The sequence below is a fragment of the Neodiprion pinetum genome, chromosome 6 (assembly GCF_021155775.2).
Source record: "Neodiprion pinetum isolate iyNeoPine1 chromosome 6, iyNeoPine1.2, whole genome shotgun sequence".
NCBI classification, from domain to species: Eukaryota; Metazoa; Arthropoda; class Insecta; order Hymenoptera; family Diprionidae; genus Neodiprion; species Neodiprion pinetum.
In genome coordinates this window covers 17,185,545-17,211,911 of record NC_060237.1, presented here as the reverse complement: position 1 = coordinate 17,211,911, position 26,367 = coordinate 17,185,545, and the positions used below count along the sequence as shown (strand labels likewise).

The 26,367-nt window shown below is 42.6% G+C and overlaps 1 protein-coding gene across 5 annotated transcripts in view; it reads left to right on the top strand.

Annotated features, from left to right (window-relative positions):
- The window catches only part of LOC124221456 (protein groucho-like), a 133,180-nt gene that overhangs the window by 10,919 nt on the left and 95,894 nt on the right, over positions 1-26,367 (top strand). For 3 of the 5 annotated variants that reach the window (XM_046631510.2, XM_046631508.2, XM_046631506.2), the window contains exon 1: positions 25,047-25,710. The exons of 1 other annotated variant lie outside the window; for it this stretch is intronic. In XM_046631510.2, the coding sequence (XP_046487466.1) occupies positions 25,648-25,710 (63 nt within the window). In that variant the 5' untranslated portion in view covers positions 25,047-25,647. Of the gene's footprint in view, positions 1-25,046; positions 25,711-26,367 lie in introns of those variants that run through there. One more of the 5 variants, XM_046631513.2, reaches the window with a different exon arrangement.

Genomic DNA, 26,367 nt, shown 5'->3' with positions numbered 1-26,367 from the left:
CTGAAGTTCAGGCATTTAGATATTTTCGGAAAAGAGTTTGTTGCACCAAAAAGAAACGGCGATACTTAGCAGATTGAGCGCCCGAATGCCTGCGCGTTCTGCGTCGTCTTCTTACGCAGACTGGCCATCTCAAACTTCAGTTATCAAACGGGACCTTCTGGAGGTTATGAAATTGACGTGAATGTTTTAAGGGTAAGAAGATTTCCTTACTAACAGATCAATTGTGACCGCTAGGAGTTATAACAACAACATAACATCGATTCGCCATTTGACGCGGCGGAGTTTGGTACCTGACGCTCAATTTCCAGTAAGTTGGCACCCTTGCCTTCCAGACGAATATGTTGCCGCGACACCGTTTCGTCATCCAATAGAGTTCAGTCATTTCGCGCATGCGTAGTAGGTGTTTCAAACAGCCAGGTGTTTCAACGTTTCTTTTTGGCACATGGCTACCTTTCTCCGCTTCACAACACGCTTTGTTTTGGATAATCGAAAAATGATAGCTTGAGGATAGACTGGAAAATGATCGACGGAATTTTCTTCCAGTAGCTGCAGTTGGAACGCGGATGAGAAGCGGATCGTGGTTGCGGGTAAATTCATACGCCTGTAGTCCTATACGGTCACACAGGTACAACGTGGGTATATTTTCCGAGACAACATTTGCTCAAAGAGTAATTCATACGTATGTACATACATACGCCTCTCCACGTTGCCCGCCACATTATAACAATATTTACAGTGAGTAAACACAATCGTATGCACAAACAGTTGCGGCTCAAGAACCGTTGCCAAGGACTTTCCAGTGTATTTGCGCAGGACGACGTCGGGACGTCGACGGGTATGGCAACGGCACGGAGCCTCCGTGTGTAACGAAAAAATCCGGCATGAAGCCCTTTGCAGCCGGTGCGACGCCCGAGAAAAAGCCATTTATCTCCATCGAGCACAATAAACGTTTCCGAGGCACAAAGGCCGCACACAGCCGAGTTCCTCTTCCCGCCTCGTGTTATGACATCTTCGTCCTCGTCGCCAAGGAAACGACAGCGATGCCGAGAATTTGCCCGCACCTCCTTTTATATACACCCGTCCGAAAATCTTATACCTACCCGCGAATGCCGCTCGCAGGGCGGACAGTTCGCCTCGACGACCGTCTTCTTCTTAATTAAGAAAGGGTCGAGGGTCGGTATAACCGAGGGCTCCTCGTCGCCCTCGAGCATTTCGCCCACGGCTCCGCAGCCCTCGTAACACGGAGGAAGAAAAAATCCTTTCAATTTACAAACTCATTGAAGAAGTCCGCGTCGACTCCTGAGATGTCCGCCGGGGCCCGCAGTGTATTATACCTATGCATAAGGGCCTTCGACTGTATCTGCGGGCATCTCAGGAAACATGACACAAACCTCGATACACGGGCGATTTTTAAACTGAACTTGAAAATAGCAGTATTTGGGAAATTTTTCGCGTAATTATTTATACCGGATACATTGAAGAAATACACTAATTAATTACTTACTTACTTTTAAGTTGGTGAAATAAATGTAATTTACGCAATTACGTTATCGACGGGGATAATTGGGTGAACCTGAAAAATTGTCATGCCTATTATGCAAGGATGGTATTTCAATAATCTCGCAAAGACATTTTATTGATTCCAGTCTACTCTTCTGCTAGTGTTACAAAAATTAAATGGTGATGATAATTTAAATCAGTTGGATAATTTATTCGGATAGTAGAGGACAATTCCTCTTTATAACGAATTAAATTTAAACCAATCATTCACTTTATAATATAATACAGAATATATAATTAGATGTTCGAAACTGTAAATATGATAGTTTAGTAGCTGGTGTCGATGTTTCATTTAAGTAACATCGCCGAATTGATTAAGCTATCTTAGATAATTATGATAATTATCAGAAAAATGATAAATATCTTTAACGATACAGATTCGACGTACAATCGAATAACAATCGAAATTCTTATAATATTTATTTCGAAAATTCGTTGTTCGGTTAAATTTAGTTCGTTTATCGCAGAATCAGGTAAGTATTTGGTACACACGTATGTGGGAATGGCTGACTCACGTTGTCGCTCAGTCACAATGATAAATACCTAAGCTTAGGTAATTGTCACCATGAACGTATTTCCTGCGTCAAAAGACATACGGCCTATTATATTCGAAACGCAGATTTAGTTCGAGTCGCTTGAGAGGGAATTATTGAATGAGAACGAATACAACCTACCAATACAGACAAAGTTTTTCTGGGACACCTTTTCTAGATAAATAAATACCTTACACATCAACAGTAAACAAAATACAATACCATAGAATTTTAGAGTATTTTTTCGGTCTTACCTCCGTTATTACCTGAGTGGAATTCTTACGCTATAGAACTCTGAATAATAATTGCATTGTCAGTACACAACGATCAACTTGGAATGTTATCAGAATCGATAAGTATTGCATGAAAATGACAATTATTCCACTTTCCTATAATTAGAATCGATCTTCGCATACATCGTTGATTTGTTTCTGCAAGATAAAAATTGAACTTCCCAAATAATAAAGTATTGTAACATGATTACTAAATCTGTCATATATTAACTCCCTAGAATTTGTCAAAGTTCACCTATATCGATTCTTTGTATTGATTGGAACCAATCCGAAAGTACGATATAATTTCATATAATATATCGTATGATATATAACTTAGTAATCGTGAAAATTTCAGTTTTTTATGAAAGTCTTATACAACGTTGGTGCGTTATATTTGAACAAGATTTATCAATTCTAAAGTCTGCAAATGACGAATTGTAATTGCGTATTCATCAAAACTAATTTCGTCAATAAAGTAGATGTTTTCCATAGATTGGTTGGAAGAGAAACTGTAACACCGTACATATTGCGCCCGATTCTGTGAAGAAGTCACAAAATCCTTACCATCCGAGCAACCGCGACGACGTTGATGGATTTTGTGAAATATATCGTTGATGTAAACAGTGAAAATGCGTTAAGACGACAGTGTATATTTGTTCAAAGCCGCAGTTAAAACAAGACGTAGAATAAGTATAAATAAAAACAATCTCTGTTCGTCTCGATTTTCCATCTTATTTCTCATCCGTCAGGTTTACGATCGGGACGCGGGAATCTCCGGCTTTGGCCGGAGAACAGTTTGTCGAGGCGCGTAAATTCCCAGTTTATCGGCACAATCTAACCTAACCTACGCCGGACGGAATACAGTCAGAACCGCGCTAAGCACGGGACGATATGCCGGAGTGCGGAGTACGATTCGGTAGAGCGAGCTCATCCCCAGAGAAGAGAGGCTCTCCCATCTCCCGCTCGTAATAGAAAAGTACATTTTCAATCCGGTTTAACCGTGGACAAAGTAGTAATACGGAGGAGGCGAATATGCGGGCTCGTACCGAGCCGAATAAACTCGGTCGGCAATACAGGAATACGTCGACTGATGGCCTTAGTCACGCCCGAGTACGTTTTATACGCTGTCGGGAATAATAATAAATCCTTTCGTAGAATCGGCGAACTGGAAACGGAATTCGTACACACGCCCACCCGCGTGTCTCCCTACATTCGAGGGTTGGCACGCCTGCTGGCTACTCCACGCACTCCTGCCAACCTAGTTGCTCGGAAGTGAGGCGTTGAAAACAAAAGCAGTCGCAGGCTCGGTCGCCGATCGAATATCTAACGACTCCCTGTCCGTCGCTAAAACGGAGTCAACCGATGCCAAGCGAAGAGAGGCGGCCGGCTGGAACTTGCAGGAAGCAACCGACGTGTTTAATGCCGCGGGAAATCCGCCGAGTTGTCGAATATTAGCGAAGTTTACTCAAGATAAGACGAGGTTGCGGTTAATTCGTGCTTTTGTTTATTTTGCCCCGCCTTGTTATAACTTTCTTCTCTGCTTTTATCTCTAGTTTCTTCGCTTGTTTCTCTTTCTTTCTTTAGTATTTCTTTTTTCTTCTTTTTTTTTTACGCGTTGTTTTAGTTTGTTTTTGTTTTTTGTTTTTTTTTCAGCGTTTCGCGTTGTCTTTCCGTCGTTGCGTCAAGTTCTCGCGTGCGATCACGCACTCCGCGGCGGTGGCAAATGGATAAGGATAAGCAAAGTACGAGGGCAGAGATTAATAACGCTGCCGTGCAAACGAGCTAGCGCATGGTCACGTATAGATAACAAATTTTTACCAATTCCGTGCTGGAATGCCTTTCGGCGATACTTGTATACGCGGGTGATATATCCGCGTAAGCGTCTATGCGTCTATCTACCTAGTACTATGCCTGTATCAAAGTGATCGAAAAGTTTATAAAACACGTTATTTGTAATGCTAACGAAACGCCCATATATTATATTATAAATCCTACCGTTTCACATGAAACGAATACTCGTAGAATGTATTCGTTTTGATTATAGTTTCGAGATCGCTAGCTGGATAAGGTATTCACGATGTTATATTACATGTTTCAACGTTGTCATTGCATAATAATGTCAGGATTTTCCAAAGTCTCGTGCTTCGTACGATTACCAGAATTTTTCACTGAAATATGGGGTCTGATTTTAATAAAAAGAAATACTTTCGCACATGCTACAAGGACTGTGAGTTTAAATAGCAATTAAGTACTCGTATTACAGTATCAAGAATTTGTTCACAGCTTTGGTTGTTATCTTTTCTTTGCGGCGTGTAGATTTTTTGGTAATGTTTATCGTTTTCTTCTGTTTCAACGAGTTCTTGGATACTTTTCCAGAATCGTTCGAAATTTCAGCCCCCATATGACATCTTTGACACATTAAATAATAATCAAAAATGGTAGAAGAAATCGCGTTGGATCACGCCTTGTTTCTACTTTTCTGCAGTACTTTTATTGCAAAGTTTGAATTTGTGGTTCTGTATTATTATTTGTTTCATAAAAGAGTCGAATTGTGTCATATTTGATATACAGAGCTCGTCGCGGGAGATTGAATTTGCATGCCGACAGTCCTCGTGAGAAATTGGATTTTTCGGCCAAATACTCGGGTATAATACAGTGTTGCCAAACGTTGTAATTAAATTTTGTCAAGTTATTTGCAATTGAAATTTTGCGGTTCTTTTAATTGCTTCAGTGATTAATCAAAATATTATCTACCTCACTGCAGTTAGCATTGCTGTTATACGCATAACGTTTTTTTTTATTTGATCCAATTTTTAACATACGAGAAATTCAGTCCAGAGAATTGAAAAAAAATGTATACAGTAAAAACAATGAAAGATATTAGCGTGAATTTTGTGAACGTCTGTTGTAAAAAAAACACCTGTCCCTGAATTATTACATACATCAAGCCATGTTCGAGTGAACGCATCTGAATTCAATTCCGAATCTCGAGGGAATAATCACTCAAGAGATAAAATTGTAAAATACAGGGGAGCCTCGTACCGTCAACATATTTTCAAAAGACGATGTTTTCCTTCATTTTATTTATTTTCCAAACATAAGATCCGCGCGTGGATATTTTAATAAAAATAATCTACCATCATATGCAGAGTTTGTTTATTCTTTGGTAACGATAAACATACCGAACAGCGGGAGCACGATACTCGTTCACAAACTGGTTCGGAAACGGGCGTGTAGAGAGGTGATCGTGGTTGTATATTCTGCCGTACACTGCGTCGGTTTCGGTTCGTTGGAAAGAGTTCAACGTCGTGTTTAAACAGTTGATTAATTCCTCCGTCTGAGTTTCGCGATCGGCCAATCGAACAGCGACGCATCAACGATTGCCAATAAAATTTATCGATTTTTTCTCTTCCCGCCTTGGCGCTTTTTTTCTTCCTCTCGTTCATTCTTCAACAATTTTTCAACGCTTAGGTATCCGCAAAACCTTGGCCGCCTTTGGCGGGTGAAGCAATATCTGCTGTGCAGGTGTATCGTACGTTTCATATACCTGTACCTGTTTACGAGCGCGTATGGATGATCTGTTTTCGAAACACGTGTAAACGAGATGCATGCATAGCAATAAAAGAAACCTCGCGCGGATCGCGCGGGGTTATAAGAATAATTTAAACCGTATCGCTGTACGTACGTACGTACATGCATACATCCATACATACCCGACAATTGGCGAACGTTCATTCACGCGAATTACGTGATACACATTCATAATCGCGTTCGGACGAAATACATACTTAGCTCGATTAACGCGCGGTCTGCTGCACCAGCATTCGCATGATCGTCGTGCGTGGATAAAATTAGACCACGACGAGCCGGCGATTAATGCCGCCGATCGATAGGTTAGTTTTACAAATAGCGCCTACAAAGCGAGAAAAAGGGAAAGAAAGAGAGAGAGAGAGAGCGAGGGCGAGCAAGGGCAGGGGGGGGGGGGGGGGCAGGCAGGGTGATTAAAAGAGGAATGCCGCGAGGCGAGCCGGCGAGCGAGCGAGCGTCTCGAGAGTTAATTAAAACCTCTCTAATTATTTATAAACAGTCATTTCTTTCTCGAGCGATAATAAACGTGTAATAACGCGGTATGAAAGCGATTCGGTGAACCCGATTCGAGGAGAGGCCGATATTCCCGCGCTCCGATTCGTCGGTAGAGACGCGGTTTCGCCGTCCGCGCGGACTCGGCTCTCCGATCTCTTCCTCGTTCAACAGCCGCTGCCACCAGCCAGCAACACGCTACGTATATATATATATATATATATATACGCCTACCTCTACACACACACACACAGGTGTATATGGGTGCACGTATACACGTATATACGTATATTATAGGCGCTCCCTCGCCGCCGCCCGGCTCTCTCGCGTAATCTGTAAATCCTCAGCTGCGGAGCGCAGAACGTACAAGTCCGGTGGAGTTGCCCGAACGCCGGGAGAAGGAGAGATAGAGAGAGGGTGAGAAAGAGTGGGTTCTCTTCTGGGTTACGGCGAAGCCTGAAGGAGAGGCGAGCGGCGTTGTTCAGGCGGTGGAATGAGGTTCGAGTCGAGGAGGTTAGCCGAGGGCGAAAAGAGGCGAAGAGGAAGAGGATCGGACGGGGTAACGGGGGAGGGTTTCTTTCAGCCGATAAAAGCCTCGCCCTGCTGCCCAATATTGATTTGACTCTAATCTGTAGGGACCCTCGTCATCGGTAAAATAAACCGCCAAGTATAACTCCGGCGGATAAGTGTCCCGCACTTTGCCACCTACAGATACGAGTAACCTGCCCGCCCTGATTCTCCGCCTCCTACCTCCTCCCAACAACCCTCCGTACAAATCTATCCTATTTTCCTCCGTCTCCTTCGTCGCAAGGCCGCTATGGAATTCCTCGCGTATCGTCGACGTGGAATTCGTATATTTCGCGTCATTTCGGGAATTGACCTGCAGTTTCATCATTTTTCTTAGCCGCTTGCGCGGACGAGATCGTTTCGCTGACTTGTTTCCTTCCCTCGATCTACCGTCCGTAATATTTTTTCATCCCTTAACTGGGTTCTTTGAACGAGAAATTTGATTAGGTTTGAAATGGCTGTTTCAACGCGAATCATCGTTGTACTCGCATACTTGACGTGACGGTGCAATCAAGTACGATTGTGCTTTTTATAGCTGCACTTGTCTGTCAAATTTATGTTAATGTGTGGTGATGTTTGGTCACGATTTTTTGAAAATTTTTCGGCGAAAGATTTGCTTCAAAATTTTCAGCGGTTATCAAACACCGCTTTTCGTTTTCCAGTTGCCGCTGTTTCTGCGATGTCTTCAGTTTGCGTAATGTGAATCTCGGTTAGTTTGTGCGTCTCGCGTGAAAAATTTTACGTGGCATAAGGTTGGATTGCGCGATGATGCTCGTGCGTAACAAAACTTATTTTCGGTGGGGATAAAAGTGTCGAAAGATCAGAAAATAGAAATGTCGCGATATCCAATTTTCCAAAACGTGAAAATCTATTTCAAAAAACTTCAAAATATAGAAATTCGAAATATTAAAATGTCAAAATGAGGAAAATATAAACGACGATGCAGTGTTTTGACTTGCTATATTTGATATTCACTTTGTCGATTCTGTTTTGGGCTTCTATAAGACCTTTCTATATATTTCAACATTGGAAATTTTGAAATTCTATATTATGTATTTGAAAATGCAATTTTCTTATCCTTTCATTTTTTGATCTTTCCACATTTTCATCCCTTATACCCTTTATTTTTATATTGTTTTCAGTAAAACGTGAGTCCAAAAATTTTTGTCACTATTACAACTGTTATACCGACTACAGTTTCTGTAAGTAAAGATGTAATTATTTACTTACGTATACCTATACACACATATGTATACATATAACGGAGAATCAACAGAGTTAGATGTTCTTGTCTTTTCACCAGAATGATCAATTTAATTCGCCATTCTCCCCAGTAAATCAGAGCGGAAAGAGAAATTCTAATTGCCCTGTCAATCGTATGGCACAATCAGTTCTCAGGCGCGGTTAGGGTAAGGAGCAGGATCGAACGTCTTAAGGGGATGCTATAGTCAGTCCTTGCCGACTGCGGTAAATATCTTCTATTTGCGCTATTATTAAAAGCTGTGCATCGCGGCACAAAAAAGAGCATAGCAACCATATTCAACAAACGATTATGAACAAAAATACACCGATATATCTAGGTTTCACTTAAGAATAAAAAAATTTAGAAATGGCATGAAAAATAAGAGATCACGATTACGGACTTGAATATTCGGAGATATGTAAGTACCTACGCATCGGAATCGACTATAGCATCCCCTCGAGTCTCTTCTCACATTAAATGAATCAATTTTCGTTAAATATTTCGAGGTTGCCTCCGGTAAAAAACCGAAGCACACGTTACAGTTTCATACTATTGCAAGCTGCGATGAATAATGGCGTTTCTCTCCTAATTGATGCATAAGAATGAAAACGGAAAATCCTCATAACGCGTGGCAAAACTTTCTGAAACTTTCACTTCATTACATTACATTGTGCACGGGAAAATATACCAAGTTCTTTAACATGTACATACATACCTGACTATGCGCTCATGTTTCGAATAGATGGTAGTAATAAATGGCACACAACGAGTGACGATACTCCAGTAGCAAATCAACCACCCCCCCCCCCCCCACCCCCCCCCCCCCAAAAAAACACGGAAAACGGCAATAAACGTTCGATAAAGTTCGTTCAATTCGTTCGTTCAACACACGGCGAATGCTTCGGATAAAAAATTGAAAACAAAAAAACTGGCAAAGTGCAAAATAACCAGAGTTTGCAGAGGCGAGGGAGCAAAAAAGTGAAGGAAAAAGAAGAGAGATAGGGGAGAGAGAGAGAGAGAGAGAGAGAGAGTGAAAGCCGAAGGCGAGTGCAAGAAATCTCCATCCTCGTGTGCACGACGAAGCAGCGTATTATATAGCCACTACGAAGAATCGGCACACGGTCGCGGGTTGTACACGCAAGAAATGTTAACAAGCGTGTAAGAAACTGATGATAATTACCGCCAGTTCAGGCGGCCGTGCTGCGGTGCTTTCGAAGAATGTTACAGACCGTCTACACGAACACTCGTCGTGTGCGGATCGCGCACATTCACGCACACGCGTGTACCGCGCACCTGAAATGTACATTGTACATACCCGACAGGGTGTTTCGTTCGGAAGCAACATTTTTTTTTCTTCAGTGCTTCCACCTGGAAAACTTGTACCTACATACAAAGTGAAAAAAAGTCCTCGTGGAAGGATATCTCTTAAATTTATGCTCGAAAGGTCGTTCTCGGAATTTGAAGTTTCCCTTTTGAATAACGTGGTTAAGATGTGATATATTATAGTAATTTTACTACTCGGGTTTTCAGAGGGATTCGCTCGGGAGAGAATTTTGTAGGGAGCTGAAGTCTCTATAAAATGATTACAGGTTCAAGTCCGTGTCATTAAATTCGACTAAGTGGTATAGAGTTAGGAAAACTGTTGGTTTACCAGAAATCGATGGTATTCGTTAATTAATTTTATTGCGAGATAGTCGTACGTTGTGTATTTATCAAATTATTATATTGGTAAGCTGTAAAGATCTCTCCATAAATACCAAAACAAGAAGTATTGGAATTATTAGGAATATTATATTTCATTTTAAATCGTGTCCAAACTGTTAAAAAGCAACTAAATTCATTCGATTGCACTCTACGATGGCTTATCATATTCAGAATACTATCTTCTACAAATCCATTGAAGTCCTTTTTTTGGCAATATTAAATTGATGATCGAATAAAATAAATTCCATTTCAGTAACTTTGTAGAAAACAGTCTTATAAATAAAATGAACCATTGCAAAGTGAAATCGAATCAATTTATTAGATTTTTGATCACTTTTAAGCGATTTGAAATGAAGTACCGATATCTAAGTTTTTTTTTTATAATTCTAGTATTTGCACGGAAATCTCTGTAACTTACGAATATAATGATTTCATAAGTGCATAATGTAAGACGATTTCATGATAAACTTAAGACAAAGCGTCGATTTTTGCCTACCAACCTCCTGAGATATCCTTTCGCAAGTATTTTCATATTTGGGTGTGTACAACAAAATTTTTTGACGGAAGTGTAAAAAATTGTTATTGCCACACGAAACACCCGAATACCCATACGCTAATTTTGACCCTGCACCAGTGCCGTTTATACTGCGGAAGACTAATGGGCCCCAATCTCGGAGTGCGCCTTAAATTTAATCAAATCGAACGCGGAGAGGGCGGAATTAAACGGCGCCTCGGGTGCCGCGGTGCGATTATCCCTCTATTTTCGAATATCGTTTCTTTTTTCTACGGTCAGGAATATAGTATAACTATATATTGCGAACCCCCAAAGCGTTCCCACCACACTTCGCGCGCGGGTTACCGTGATAAATGGTGATCTGATTAGTGAAATATAATACAGGGTAATTACCTCGGTTGACGTTTCATTTCTTATTTTCTTTTCTCGTTCATTAATTGCCCGCACCGAGTAACGCTATTAATATAATCTCTGAGGGAGTACAAGAAACAAAAAGGAAGAAGCGAGGAAAAGCTCATTATAGCGCGTGTTTCAACAGCACATTTTCGTTTACGAACCTCTGCCCGCGTTCACGTGCTCCGCTTGCTTAGAGGCCATTTCCCTCTCCCCACCGAAATTCACAGCGTCCATGCTGCACTGTGTAATCATATGCAGAGCATACCTGGAATTACAAAGTGATCCCTCGGGCGAAAACGCTAAAGCAAGAAAAACGAAGAGAAAAATCAAATTTGGCGTGACTAATTCCTCGATTCTCCGCAGATCTCAGTCCGGTACGCAAACCTGAGCTGAGTATACGAACGGAAAAAACGAACAAGAGGAAATTCCGAGAAAAAAGAATCACGGAGAAGCGACGGGCATTTGAAAAAATTAGCGAAAAACGGAAGAGAAAGAATCCTGAAAGTGAAGCGACTTAACAATTTTACTCTGTTATTGCGAACCCGCTTTTGTGTAATCACCTCCACGCATTGTGATAAGTTATACGAGCGTTTCTTCGGCGCAACTACAACGAGGCTCAACTCTTCGTAAGCTGCCGCTTCGTGGATTATAAGTACATACTACTACGTAGTAAACGCACACGTATAAACAAAAAAGTATGTATACGTCGCGCAGCTGTGCTGCAAGCCACGCAAGTGATCCATGATCCAATTTGTAGCCAGCAATCTATACGCGAGGTACACTTACATAGGTATAAAGAGGAAACGGTGAAACTTACCAGGCTTAATGACCGGCAGCGCATGCGCAAAATAACTGATCGTGAGCTCGATCAGCCGGCGAGATCTTACCGCGGCAATATTTTCGTCTGCTAGGCAGGGGAGCCAACTTACTAGAAAGATGTAAAACTCTACCGCGTCAAGTGGCGGATTGAAATTATGTTGTTGTGATGACTCGTAGCAGTCAACTGTCATCAGTCGATTTAGATGACGCTACAATCGATCCTTACCGACAGAGTAAGCGTCGCTCGTTCTGACTATTATCAAAGCCTACGTAGCACTGATGCAAAAATATCGCAGTCGGCGCCATTCTACGTACAGTGCTTAACAAGATTATTGGAAGAGTTTGTGGTTTTATACGAAAATAACTACAAGAAATGTATTCCTGCAATAATAAGTCGTAATTCACTTATAAGAATACATTGCTTGGAATTGCTGCTGTTGCGTGAAACAAAACTTTTTTTTCAAACTTCAATTACACTCTGCGCCTGTATTAGTGAATTAATTATTTTATTTCGAAACTTGTATCGTTGATAATTTATTTTTGGTACTTTTCTCCCAAGGAAAAAACTTTTAACGCAACGTATATTTTTAATTTTTGTTCAGGATCCTCGGTAACACCTTACTATTATGCTTGGTTTAGTTGTATTTTATCACTGTTAAATAACGATTTCACACGCACAAAGTATAAGATTTCTTTTTTAATCCATAAATTATTAAGGTACAATCTATGCGGGATAGAAGAGTTCTATGACATTTGAATAACGTTTTTAGGCTTGTCAAATAAAAAACTAATTTTGTTGAACAAATCAATAAATCGTCCTTTGGTTACTATAATCAAGTATTTATTGAAATTTTTCGGATTCGATAATTTATTCAATTTCGGAGAACCAGCAATCTTTGTAAAGTCAGTTGATTCCAAGTTTATTTCCTAAACAATATTACGTCCAGAGGCCATATGGTTATTCAATTGATGCCAATTTCGACTAAATTACCTACGATTAGGTTAGGTAATAGATTGTCTTGAATCGAAATGGTTAAAAAAAAGATGTTTTTTTCTTTAATTTACTCACTCTGTATAAAATATTTTCACCCCTGAGGTGGGATGTGATTTCGCAAAGAAAGTACTGATTCTTAAAAAAAAAACAGGACAATGAGTCGATTATTTACAGAATAGACATGGTTTAAAGTTGAAAAATGCAGTTTCACGACGAATCATACAAGCTAAACTGGTGAAATACTTTTCTCGTAAATCACGGTTGGGGAAAAAAAGAAAGAAACGAAAAAAGTCCCTTGCCATTTTTGTCCGGACTAAACCACTTTCAGTTTATAGTACCACGAACTGAAAACAGGCCAGACTTGTTAGAAGCTCTGTCCGCCTGCAGTAACTCTTGAGGATTTTATGCTGCATCAGTGTAATACGAATACAAAAAGCTTCTAAGCATTTGGTGAAGCGAGGATCAGGAGCGAAGAGAGGAGAACCGCGAGTTGAGAAAAAAAAAAACGAAAAAAAAACGTATTACGTTACTCGGATATTTATTTCTGGCAAGTAATGGTGATCCACGGTATTTTCTCGCTTATGTACATACCGACACTTTGCATATACGATACAATATTTAGAAAACGTTTCATTAAAGTACACATATATACACACCGTTGTATATACATGCAATATAAATGCTCGTATAACCTAAACCCATAATATACGGTTTCGTATGTGCATAGCTCTGTGGTATTATATTATTTGTACAGTGGTCAAAAAGTAATCACCGATATTCTTATAAGTACAGAAAAAGTCCATCGTGTGTACGGAACAAGATATACCGAGGTAGACCTACGTGATACGTTGAACAAAAAAGTTGTCAATAATCAATCTACCCGATCGGGACATGCGTCGGTCGGTGGTCGCGAGTTCCTGTTACAGGCCGGCCGTCTGATCGACTAAATAAAATAGAAGTCGGCCTAATAGGTTGGGGATACCTGCCGCCCCTTGTGCAAGCGCGTGTGTACAGATTATGCCATAATTTATACACCGAAATTGTTTGGTTGACGTAAGCCTTTATCGGCTCCGTGGCCGCAACAACAACGCGCGTGCTTGATAAATCGAGCCCATGCCCACATTGTGCATGGAACGAGGGAAAGAGAGAGAGAGAGAGAGAGAGATGAGAAAGACTGTGAAACTGATTTGAAAAAAACCAGTATTAAAAACCGAATTAGTGACGTATGCTGGCCGGCTCCCATTAGTCTAATGTAATAAACTATGTTATTAAGTCACCGTGGGATCGCCGAGGAGAAGCCGGTGCGCAGAGGCATAAGCCTCGCCTTTCTGGCAGCGCCTCCCTCCCCCCTTTCCACCGTCGCTTATCCAATGTACCTATTATCCCGGGCATTCCATGCCGACTCAACCTGCCTCTGGCCCTTGCCATTTTCTGTTTTTTTCCTTGCAACTGGAATGTTTCGTATAGCGTGCCTCGAAAAGAAACGTAAGGATATTTAGATTTTTCCAGGAACTCGAGGCGCCCGTGGCGGTTGTCTTTGCAATTCGTGACTTCTATTTTTTTTTCCCCAAATTTTTAACGGTTGAAAAAATCTGCAGTCATTCGTACCGACGAATCTGTTTTACGAAACTTCCGTCATCTCAGAGAACAATGTATGCATACTTTGTGGAAGAGCAAAAATTCGCGAAAAGGATTGACAACGTTCGGTTTTAAATTCAATTTCCACGTGTGACTTTTTTCCTCCGAAAGATCTTTCGTGATACGAGTGTCGGATTTTTACTGTACCAGATTGTACAAAAAACTAAAAATTCAAGGCAACGAAGCTAGAAGGTAATAACCAATTGTTAGAAAAATCTTAAAATTTGCACGCGATGCTCCGACCTCAGGAGCTTTACAACGTACAGCTGTGACTGCGGCAGGACGAAGAAATCCACGCTGACAAGGGTTGGCAAAGGATCGAGTTGACACGGAATGCCCCTTGCGCGAGTATAATGAAAGTGCAAAAATGAGTGCAAGAATAGAGAAGAGAACGAAAACGATTGAAACAAAAAAGGCACAATGGCGGGTCATGATGAACGGTGGCGTAAAATAAATGCGTTAGGCGAGCTTGGAAAGTACAGTAGAAACGCAACGGCGTTTATAAACAAATGAGGAATATCCGGTACGCACCGGCGCACCGTAACCTCCACGTCTCGAGCTCATGCCAGTTCACCTGCAGTCAGTCTCTCTCTCTCTCTCTCCCTCTCTCTCTCTCTCTCCCTCTCCCTCTCCCTCTCCCTCTCCCTCTATATACGGTTCCCTTATACGCGGTGACCGCAGTCGCACTCAATTCTGGTACAAATGAACAATTATTCACTGCGGATGCCGCCCCTTAATCGGTTGGCTTATGGCTAGCACGAGCTATCGCTATATCAACCGGATAGAACGGGATGGAACGCCGAAGATAGAGGGACGAGAGAGACGGGGTAAGCGCCCTCTGGCAGAGCCAACAACATCGGCCGGTAATCACTTCTTGTCGCCGTGGATGTTTACATCTTCGAACTCCTCTAGCGGAGAGGAGCCGGAGTGCCAAGCGTAAGCTTTTCAACTCCACGGCGGAAGAAATTGTACAGCATTGGCGTAAAATCTGTCTGTGAAGCTTACGCGCGGAGAAACCATCTTCCATTCGTTCACGGATAAATGCTTGTCCGCGCCAAGCTGGCACGCACATCGTACAGACCGAGGAGCCGTGGACTACACGTCCGGATAGGTAGCTGGTTTGTGCCGGTGGTTCGGCTCGTGATAGAAGGACGCAACGGCGAGGAGAGCGATGAGAGAGATTTACGAAGCGGACAAAGCGAGGCGAGGCGAGGCGAGGCGAGGCGAAGCGAAGCAAAGCGAAGCGAAGCGCGTCTTAACGCATTGGCGTAGTGGTGTGGTAAAAATATCAGACCCTCCCTGCATCGAGCAAAGTCGGGAGTTTCCTGGCCGCCTAATGCGTTCTACAACGATTTATGTCCACTGGAGTAGAAACGCTTTTGAAATAACCATGGCTCTACCTATGCAATGGTTTATAAACCACGCGGGCTTCTTTCGCGACAGTTTAGTCGCTCAACCGAGAATCCCCTCGGGTAGAGAGCGTCTGATCTACACGAAATTGGCACCGTCCGCCTGGCCGGGGCTTGCCGGAGGAAGGTGTGAAAATAAATGACAAAATAAGCTGATCCAGATACGGGTACCGCCAACGAAAACCACTCAGACCTCAACGATGCGGATACGCTCAACCAGGTTGAGTCGGCCGGTCCGGACGATACTCGAACAAAGAGAGCGTCGTCCTACTGACTCTGTAACCGCTTATTGCCTTCCCTTCTGAATATACAAAGAACGGATAGTTCACGTATCTGAAAGATTAGACCCGAGATTAGAGGCACAGTACAAGTCAACCGCTCGAAATCTGTAAAACTTCTCGTAGATTTATCCTTTCGACCATCGTGTAAGCCTTCGTTATTCTACAAGTGAGCCCCGTGCCGAATGAGGTTCGGTATTGCTAACGATATTTAAGATTTTCCCCAATGACTGAATCGAGATTGCAAGGTGTATACGTACGGGCATAGCGTTGTACTGGATTAATTCGATGCTTTGAATTTTTTTAACTAAATATATACTCTGCGTCAATTTAAAAAGATTGTACAGTTGAAGATCAATACTTGTTCGATAATTTGATTGCAAGACGCTCGCACCTCAAATATTTATCAAATTATTACGTTCGTCAACTGCAATGTTTCCCTTAATGATTAGAAAAAAAAGCAATCTACAATTATCAACAAGTACTTCGATATCGAATATTTATTGCAAACAGCTTTAGAACGGTGAAAAATTCAGTAGACTCATTCGATTTCACTCATTGTCAGTGAGGAATCATTTTACTGAAAAAAAAATTTTCTACAATCTCACAATGACAATTTTTTGGTCGTATTAGTATCGTTGAATATTTAATTTTCCAATATTGCACTGATATCGATTTTGATCAACAAATACTGAATTGACTATTGGAAGAAAAAAAATTTGGTGTAGTGAATTTTTGAAAAACAGTTTTCCAAACCAACTGAGCTATCGGGAAGTGAAATTGAGCGGTTCCACTAAATTTTCAACCATTTTTAACCCATTCGCTTTTTTGTACACCATAGTGTACAACATTGATTTTCGTTTTGTACGATTTTCTCGCGATATATTGTGTATTAAATAATTGTTAAGTATATGAAATAGGGGTAAGATTTTCTGACAGATAGATTGCCGCTATTTATTTTGTAGAATTATTCTCACATTGCGAGAAAAACGCAAAGTTTAAAGAAAAAAATCAATTTCTGAAACACGTCCAGAACGTCTCGAAATTGTTCAAAAAGTGTTTTTTTACTCAAATAAAGGTATCTTGAGTTGATGCTTTCATTTTAAAGTGAACGGGTTAAACAGTTTTGAAATGAAAAATCGATATCAAAGCTCATGTTCATAATTACAGTTTTTTTCACTAAGGCAAATAGAGTAGCTTATGAATGTAATAATTTAATAAACAATAGACCCGTGACCATCTCGTAATAAATTACCAAAAAAGCATTGATTTTCAATTCTACAACCTCCTCAATACGGTCGTCTTCTCACTTAATACCCATCTACTCTTGGTAATCGGAGTATATCGCTCCCGATCTCCAGGCCTGCAAGGGACAAGATATTTTTTGTCCCTCATCTGTAACCAAAGAATAGAGAATACGTATAACCTAACATATTTAAATTTTTATTTTCTTACGGCCTGAAAGTGTTAAGCGGATTGGTTTCGTGAGTAGACAAAATAGTGACTTAATCTGAAAAGATGCAGGGATTTGGAGGAAGGGTCTGCATGGAGAGGAGGGCTACATTGATTTCCACCCCGTTTCAAATTCTAACTAAAGAGTTCAATTTATGATCACACGATGTATGAACTTAGGTATTTTGATGATAAAACGTTAAGGATTGAAAATGGAGTGGTATTCAGAGAAAAGGGCCAAATCAACTGGCTTCATTTTTTTAAAGCTTCGCTGATATGAGGACTTCAGTTCACTGCATCCCGAATATCGCTATAGCTTTCTTCGCGCTTAAAAGCATTCATGATTCATGATTTGAAATAAATGGATTCAACTTTTCGATACTGATCTATCTGGAGTCAATGGAAGAACTTGATCATGCTACTTTACGTATGAAACCCAATCGCATGATTTGGCAAAGCAACATATGCAGAATAAAAAAATACCACTCCACTCATATCGCCATTTGAAGCTAAAGTTTTGACGATTTTGATAATTGGTAAATTCTTCTAACGCTTACTTCTTCTTTATCTCAAAACCGTATAATAATTTCTCTTTCACCCTGCCAACTAGTTAGGTTTGATCCTTACTTGGTGTTGAATGTTTTACCGTCATAGCCAGACGTGTGTTTTTATTCATTTCTCCGATTTGATGCTTATACTGAGGCATTTATACCGACTTCCAAGAAGTCCGTCGCACTGGCAGAAAAACATAAGTACAATAACGTAGACGGTGAGAGACGTTTCCTATCTCGCGCTACTTGCTCCGCACATTTCTTCGATGTGAAATGATGGACACTGTGCGATTATGGCTATCACGAGTAGCAGTATAAGAGTTTCCAACATGGACTCTAGTACTACATATATCTTCCGTCAGAATAAAGGGAGAAATTTCAAATCCCTGTATTGAATTTACAAACCACAGAAAGACACACACCACAAACTCCGCGGTGCTTCAGCTGGAGATTCTTATCTGTCTTACAAGTGAGAGAAAAAATTGAACCGATAAGTGGCTAATATTCCACTCTGTTTGTGGTCCTGTTCACGCTTTGAACTGATATATAAATTCAACATTTGTTGTTTTTCTGCGGTAGGACGGATATAATATCTTCTTACATTATTCCGCAGTTTTTATAACGCTTTTTCCAAGTCTGGGGAATAGTCAGAAATAGTTCTTTTACGAGCTCGTCACAATTCCTGCGACAAGTGACGCGGAATGTATACAAAGATCTAAAATGTTGATTTTACGTTCAAACGTTGAAACACTAAGCCCAGCACCCCTCTGTACGTTTCGTCATTGTCCCACAACATAAGTAAGCGTAAGACAACCTGCGGTTTAACAATCGCCACGTTTTTCAAGCGTGAAAAAGAAAAGAAAGCAAAAAGTATCCAAAGATGCTCCCTATATTAGGCGACTTTCCTCCAACAGTCCAAATACACCGTTGCCACAGCGATGAATAGGGAAGATGGTGCGAAGGTGCCGACCCCGTGTAAGAGTGTGAGGAGCGGTTCCCCCATCCCTGTCTCTCTCCATCTCGGCGATAGATTTATTTAAGGGCGTGTATTCAGCTAGAGATACAATGCAGAACGTGGAGGGTTTACGACCGACATCTGCGGGCAGTTTGCCGCTTCCCGGTGATACCAAACCCGAGTGCTGCAGGGTCGACTCGAATCCTGGCCTGGCCAGAGTGGCAGAAGAGGTGGGGAATTCGACGGCGAAGGAGGGCGAGGGACCCGGAGACGCATCCCAGGGTCACCCGTTCCTCGTCTTGGCCCGCGAAGGCCACCCTCGGTGTGACGAAATGTCGAACAGCCGAGCGAGGGTAACTAACTGGATAAGTGACTCGGTCTGAAGGGAGACCCGAGGCAAATCGTCCGTTAAAAATTTCTAGGAGGTGGGAATTGCGTGGGGCTGGGGTTGAGGGCTTGCGGGACGGAGAGGGGTGGAAAGGACCGACTAATTCAATTAACGCTTTGGTGTACACATACACTATACGAGGTGTATAATATGCCTCGTGACACCGTGGTCATTGTGCAGTGTGCTTTCAAGGAGAGAGAACGAGAGAGAAAGAGAGAGAGAGAGAGAGATGAAGCGATATTTCTGTACTCGTAATACTGACCTTGCGTATGCTTGTAGGTACCATATCCGTGTCCTATGCTTGAAACAAGGCACGGTCATTTGAGTTGGCTACCTTGGGTTAAGCAAGGGGTAATAATTGAGCACGCACTTTAAACAAGTCGATAGTTTGTCATTGTTTTGGATTACAAAAAATGTGTACATACATTTTCGGACGTAGTATTTAAATCTGACTTGAAAAATCTTTTGTTGCTTTTTTAATTAGTTGAATTTACTGAGGCCTTATTCGAGACTGATTTTCCACACTCGGGGAGGTTCTATCTCTATTAAAGTTCGTACAGTCGGTTATGGATTCTGATTTGAAAAATTTAGTGCAAGGGATACTTTATAATTCAATTTCTGATGGACGTTTGTTGCTGACTTCTGGTGGTATTTTTTATTCACTGATAAAATGTCGATAAATTCGTGTCAACTCTCCTCTCTCGTAAGTCGAAGAAAATGATGGCGGAAATTGGCAGAAGAAAAGAAATCCGAAGATTTATATGTTTTTTTCAATTCATTTCGCACAATTCACACAGTTAAAAAAATAATACAATTCAATAAATATAACCACATGTGATAAAAGTTATATTCTTTATTTCATTTTTTACTGCATAATTAAATACACTGCGGCTTAATTTTAGTTTCTTAAATATCAATCGGTGATGCCTTCCGCATTTACCTGAAGCAACAACGGAATCTTCCTCGCCACAGGTAGTATACAACTGATTTTACAATATTTGGTGGGTAATACACGTATATATGTATAATGCATTTTAGCTGGTAGTGAGTTTATCGTAACAATGGAGCACCTGCACCTGTCCGCCTTTACCCGTCTATATACTCGTATCTGTGTGTGTACATATACCTTGCAAGAGCACCGGTTTCGCAGGGGAATTTAAGGTAAGCTAAAAGTCTGCCGTTGGGTAGTTTGCAGAATTTTACTACCCGATAAACCAGCCGACCTGTAAGAATACGTCGCTATACATGTACCGGGTGTTCTGTTTCAATCGAACTTTGTGAATAACTCGAAAAATATAAAGAGAGTTATAAAACGATGTTCATACCTGTAACGCACAAGTTTTATTGTTTCAGAAAGAGTAAAGATATAAAATTCGTGTTGTTTTCACTGAACTTAAACTACCGCGATTTTTTTCTTCAACCAGTAGGTTTACTTACTTTTGTTTTACTCATTCGACGGCCAACCTCGATAACACCAACTCATCATTCGTTGTTCTTGACAAATCGCAATCAGATACCTCTTTGCTTTTTTTCGAGTAAAATCAAAGCGTTGACGTGGATAGTGAAAATAATCTATGAATCCAATAATGATTACAACATTAATTACCAATTAGATTTCAAACAAAACTCGCATTTTGGACATTTTACAGAAATCGTATTACGTCAAGTGAGACTTATAACATATTTTTTGCTCGACGCGAAGCCATAGAATTTTATTACGAAACTCCCACACCTCTCTCTGTGCTTAGAAATTGACCGACTCTTCCGAAACACGACACCCCTTGTGTGAAAAAATATACCTGCACAGGTACGTATAACGCACATGTATAAACATGCACATGACACGGCGTCATCCAACGTGGAGTTGGCTTGTTCGAAATAGGGGCGGAGGAAGGTAGTATAACCGCCGTTTTGACAAATTGCAAACCCACTATTTTCCGAGCTATTTTCACGACGTCACAGAGAAACTCGACAGCCGAAAGAAGGTCTCTCACCGCTGTTTTCCAAGGACTGTTCAAGAGGCGACTGTGCACGATGGTCGATCGCTCGATATTTGAGTGTGTTCAAAAAAAAAAATGCGACCTACCGTACCGCGGTAGTCATCAATGGCGCGGAACCTACGAGAAACTCTTTAAACGGGTTCTCGGCGTACGTCGTAACACACTTAGGCTCTCAATTGCTCGGCCAAAAATTTTTTCTGGTTTTTTTCGCCCTATTTCGATTCACATTACGAAAACATAATCAACAAAATTGAACTCGCTTATTTTGATTTTTCTTTGATCATGGTAATAAAATAATCTCTTTACAATCATATTTGTTGCTGAAATCTTGATCTAAGTTTATTATTAGATATTATATTACGTTTACGTAGTTTTTCAAATCAATCAAAAAAAATTTTTCGCATTTTCCACATGATATTTATCACTGTTGTATTTGATATCTATTCCATATGTCTCTATTCTTGGGTTAGGTATTTATTAAAATCGGTAATTTCAATTGAAAGTAATGAATCGATGAAAGAACCACCAGTTTTACCATTGATTACCGATGTATATACATATAGGTATACATACATAGAGAGTATTTGTTGATATTATCAAATATGACGATCAAATTGAAACGAAATATTTTTTTATTTGATATGATTGAAAAGGAACTTTATAACTGGAATTTGTGCGCAGTTATAAACTAAAATATGATTTATTTGAATGAATAAAAAATTCCTTCCGCCACATTTGATGGCCACATCCGACGAAGTCGACAAAAGTTTTTTTTCTCGTACATCGACTGAAAATGGTGAGACTTGACAGACTGCGCGTGCGCGAGCATTGTTGTTCTTTCACGCAGGCTGGCCGACTCAAGCTTTAACTATCAAACGCGGATGATGAAGTTTACGTTGGCGATAGGATTTTTTTTCGGCTAATCAGATTTCCTATGGTTTATGTAGTGATTTGGGTAGGTCCGGCGAACTCTGAAACAACGATATTGCCAGCCAATTACAGTGTTCAAGTATCTTGCGCGTGCGCAGTAGATCACTACGACTGTAAAGATTCCCCATTTCCTCACGGTATAGACGGTATAAGCCAGCGGTAAAGAAAAAAAAATCGACCGTTCGCGATAAATTTTCCAACAACAAGTGAGTCTTACAAGGATGGCAAGAACCTCTGACTGCGCGGCAGTACGCCGTGAGCCTTCTCAAGGCCTCCGCGAGTTGAGAACCGCTGTGCGGTTAGCCACCAGACCGCATCGGGTTTTCTCTCCATCTCCACGTTCTCCGGCTCTCGCTCCCGTACCGCGCTCGAGAACGAAGGAGACACGCATCTATGTATGTACCTCTATACCGAGGAGCGAACACGGCGTCGTGCACACCGACTCGCGGCAGCGGCAGCGGCGGCGGCGGCGGCGGCGGCGGCGGCAGCTCCATACAACCACAACCGACAGCTTCGCCAACACTCGACTCTGCCCGCATGGCCGCGCATCTTTGCTTGTCCTACCGCGAAACAAGGCGAAAAAGAGGGAACCGACCGCGAGGCGAAAGGTGGTACGCGGCAAGAAACGAGCAATGAAAAGCGTTTGCAATAAACAAAACACCTCCCCGTGGCTTAAACACACGCGCGGATGAGGCGAACACGCACACGCCGCATGCGCGCAGAGAATGCAATGCGCGGCAGTGCAACGGACGTCGAATCATCCGCGCCCGTCGAAGATCATGTTCAAGTCGGCAAGACCAACACTCCCCTCGGTGCTAACCACCGACTGTTGCAGGCGAAGAGCTTTGTTCCGCGCCTCGGCGTCGCCTCGCCGCGTCTGCCAACTTCCGTGAATCGTGACAATGGAGCTTAAAATCCGTCTCAGATTAAGGGTCGAGTATACGCCGGGGATATACTCTACCTGTCTGCCGCCCACCTAACCTAGATAATGCGATCGACGTTTCGTTATGTTGCTTTTCCAACCCCATCTCCCGCCCCGGAGAATCGGGGAATCCATCCCCGGCCCACTCACTCACCGGGTAGCTTCGCCTCAGCCGCGGCTCGTCGGAGTCGGGCGAAGCCCCTGGCCGTGTTTTTCCCCGTGTAGCCCCCTATTTTTCATGTTTCGCTGCGGCTTCGCATGGCACCTTCATTCCGTCCGTGTATATAGCGGGCTCGGTCCGCGCGGACCGAACACGCGGCTGTCACTCCGTTATGGAAAAAGGCAGGGTCCCATTGGCCGCCGGTGAGTTTTCATTCGACTCTTTGCCAGCGGAAGCGAGTCCCGACAGCCGAGAGTGGGGCATGGACGCATCCAATTGGCCAAGAGAGTCGAGGGAGCGAAACGGTTGGTCGAAGCAGCATCGGAGTCCGCGTGGAGTTCCTTTACGAGCGAGCAGACGATAGCGGCAATCAAGTAGGAAACTGCTCGGGTCTCCCTGTGTAGCGTGATACTCGCGTTGGTAGGTAGGTAGGTAGATAGGTATGTACCACCATCGTACACGTATGTACGTACATACCTACCTACTACCCGTTTCTACACGCGCTGACGCACACAGGTCCGCTTAGCGCGCGCGCGCATATCGCCGCGGCCCCATCCTACACGGGGGTTGTAGCGGCGGCAGCAGGGGTTGAGTAAAACGGGCGGAGAGGAGGCGCCATATTTGCGGAGGGTATGGGGGAAGTGAGGGAAATCACGAGTGGAGAGAGTTTATGCGGGCATCCGTGTCAGGCTGGTGACGGCCATTTTGCGAAAAACTTCGATTTGTTTGCGCGGCTCGCTGCGCTAATATGTGCGCGTTACCGAAAACCCCCGCCGTCGGTATTTTCTCTTTCCCTTTTTCCTCTCCCCGCGCCCCGCTTTTTTTCTTCATTTTTAATCACGATTCGAAATCAACCAACCTCGCAGTTTACGCTACACCGTGTAAAAATTTCCGATTATTATAATTATGTGTCTTCCCTATACCTACCATGATCCTGTACATATCTACCTGGGACACGCCAACGTTTGGCCATTAGCGAGGTGTACATTACTACACGCTCGCCTGTGAGAAACTGTAACTGGAAAGAAGACAATGATTGTTGCAGATTCCTGACTATGAGGTCATTTCGACGGTAAAAATTTCCAATTAAGATAACGGCCGAGACAGAGGGACGGAGGTGAAACAAGTGTGTGCATCAAAACATAAAGAATAAATAAATAAATAATAAACCAAATAAACACGAGTGGTAAGAACAATCGATATATAAACACGACGCGCGGTGCCGCTCGCCGGTGTGGGACAAATGTGTGGAAGGAGAGATTGAAATTTATGATGATTGATGTTGACGAATCGTAATCAGGGATAGAGAAAGATAGAGTGAGAGAGAGAGAGAGAGAGAGATGGAAAGAAGAGAATAAAACCGAGTCGATATTATTCAACTTTTATCCGTCCTCGGTACCGCGGACGCGGGTCGTTGCATACGGCATGGCAAGGTTTTTAGTTTTTAATTTAATACCGCGACTAAAGAAGGTAGGTAGGTATCGGGCGGTTAATACGAGCACCGCTTCCGAGCAAGTGCTGGAGGGGAACGAGGGAAAACCACGGTTGAGAAGCAACAGCGGAGCGAAGGGTTCGTCGCGATGACGGTGGGCGAGGGGCGCGGGGAGCGCGGAGTGACGGCCGAGGGGGAGGGGGTTATCCCCACCACTCGGTTAACCGTCAGTTGCTCCGAAGTTGTCCCAGCGAGAGGTTGATTCTCGCGCGTTTCACGCTCCGAGCCAGTCAGTCTATCATGCTCGACAAAACGAACGAGGCGCGTTAAGCCGGTGCGAGATGAATTGATTGATATCGTTGTCGGTGGTGGTGGTTGATCGAATGACGATTATACTCGTCGACGAATATTTGATGCGCGCGCGTCTTTTGTTATTTACGCCGACGCGAGGTAAGTGAGGCGAGTGCGATCGTCTGTTGTTTCTTTATTTGATTCGGTTCCGTCGTTCCGCGTCCGAGATGACGTACCGCGAATACTGGAGTGCCTCGTAAGAATACTACCGGCCGCGTTTAAACCCGAAGACGGATCGGAGGAGAGATAGGGATTACACCGGATGTAAATAACCAGGCAGAGGAGGGAAAGAGTGTTTTCGGCTGTGTGAATGGCTCGCAGGGGCATAAGAGTAACAACGAGAAAAGCAGGATCCTCCGTTTGGATTTTAGTGTGATATATAAATTAAAGTGCGGTGCGAGTGGTGATGCCAGTTCTGTGAGACACAGGATTAGCGATTCCCTGGGGCGGGGCAGAGAGACGGGAGTGTTTTTTACGATTGTTAAAAACCTGGAAGATGTATCCAAGTGCTGGAATAAACGCCGCTGCAGTTGTCGCAGCTGCCGCCGCCAGACATCCAGTGAGTATCATCTTTATTATTCATCGGTTCCGTCGCTGTCCCACCGACAGCGTTGTGCTCGTTGCGTGGTAATTATTCGCGAGCCTTTAACGACGCGCGTCTCGTAATCCCGAGTTTACCGCCTCACCGACGTCAAGCTCCTCGCGCGTAGGTATATTAACACGAACCGCCGCGTCGCGTCGCCCAGCCGTCGCTCACACCTTTGCTTCGTCGCTGGGAGTGCCTGAAAAACCGCCGCGGTTTCTTCCTCCTTTCTTTCTTCCTGCCTGCCTGCCTGCCTGCCTGCCTGCCTATCGGAGGTCGAAACGTTTCGCGCCGCCAGCTTTTTAATCTACCAGACTCTCCCCGATCGGATTAAAACTTGCTTGTTTATTGTTACCGTTGTTTGTCCGCATTCGGCTTCCGCGGAGGGTGAGAGGAAAAGAAAGAAAGCCCTGAAATTACGATCTTCGGCCATACCGAAACCTTTACAGACATGATAGTTTCCTTCAACCGTAGTACATGTTGTTTCGATTTTGTTGATATCGTCTTATTCGGACCGAATCTTGCAGAACGAATATTTCAATAAGAAGTCGAAGTGGGTTAGGTAAGGTTGGATCAAAACTAATGGCGCGAAAATCTAATATTTAAATTTTTGTTCCGGTTTTTATTTGGATA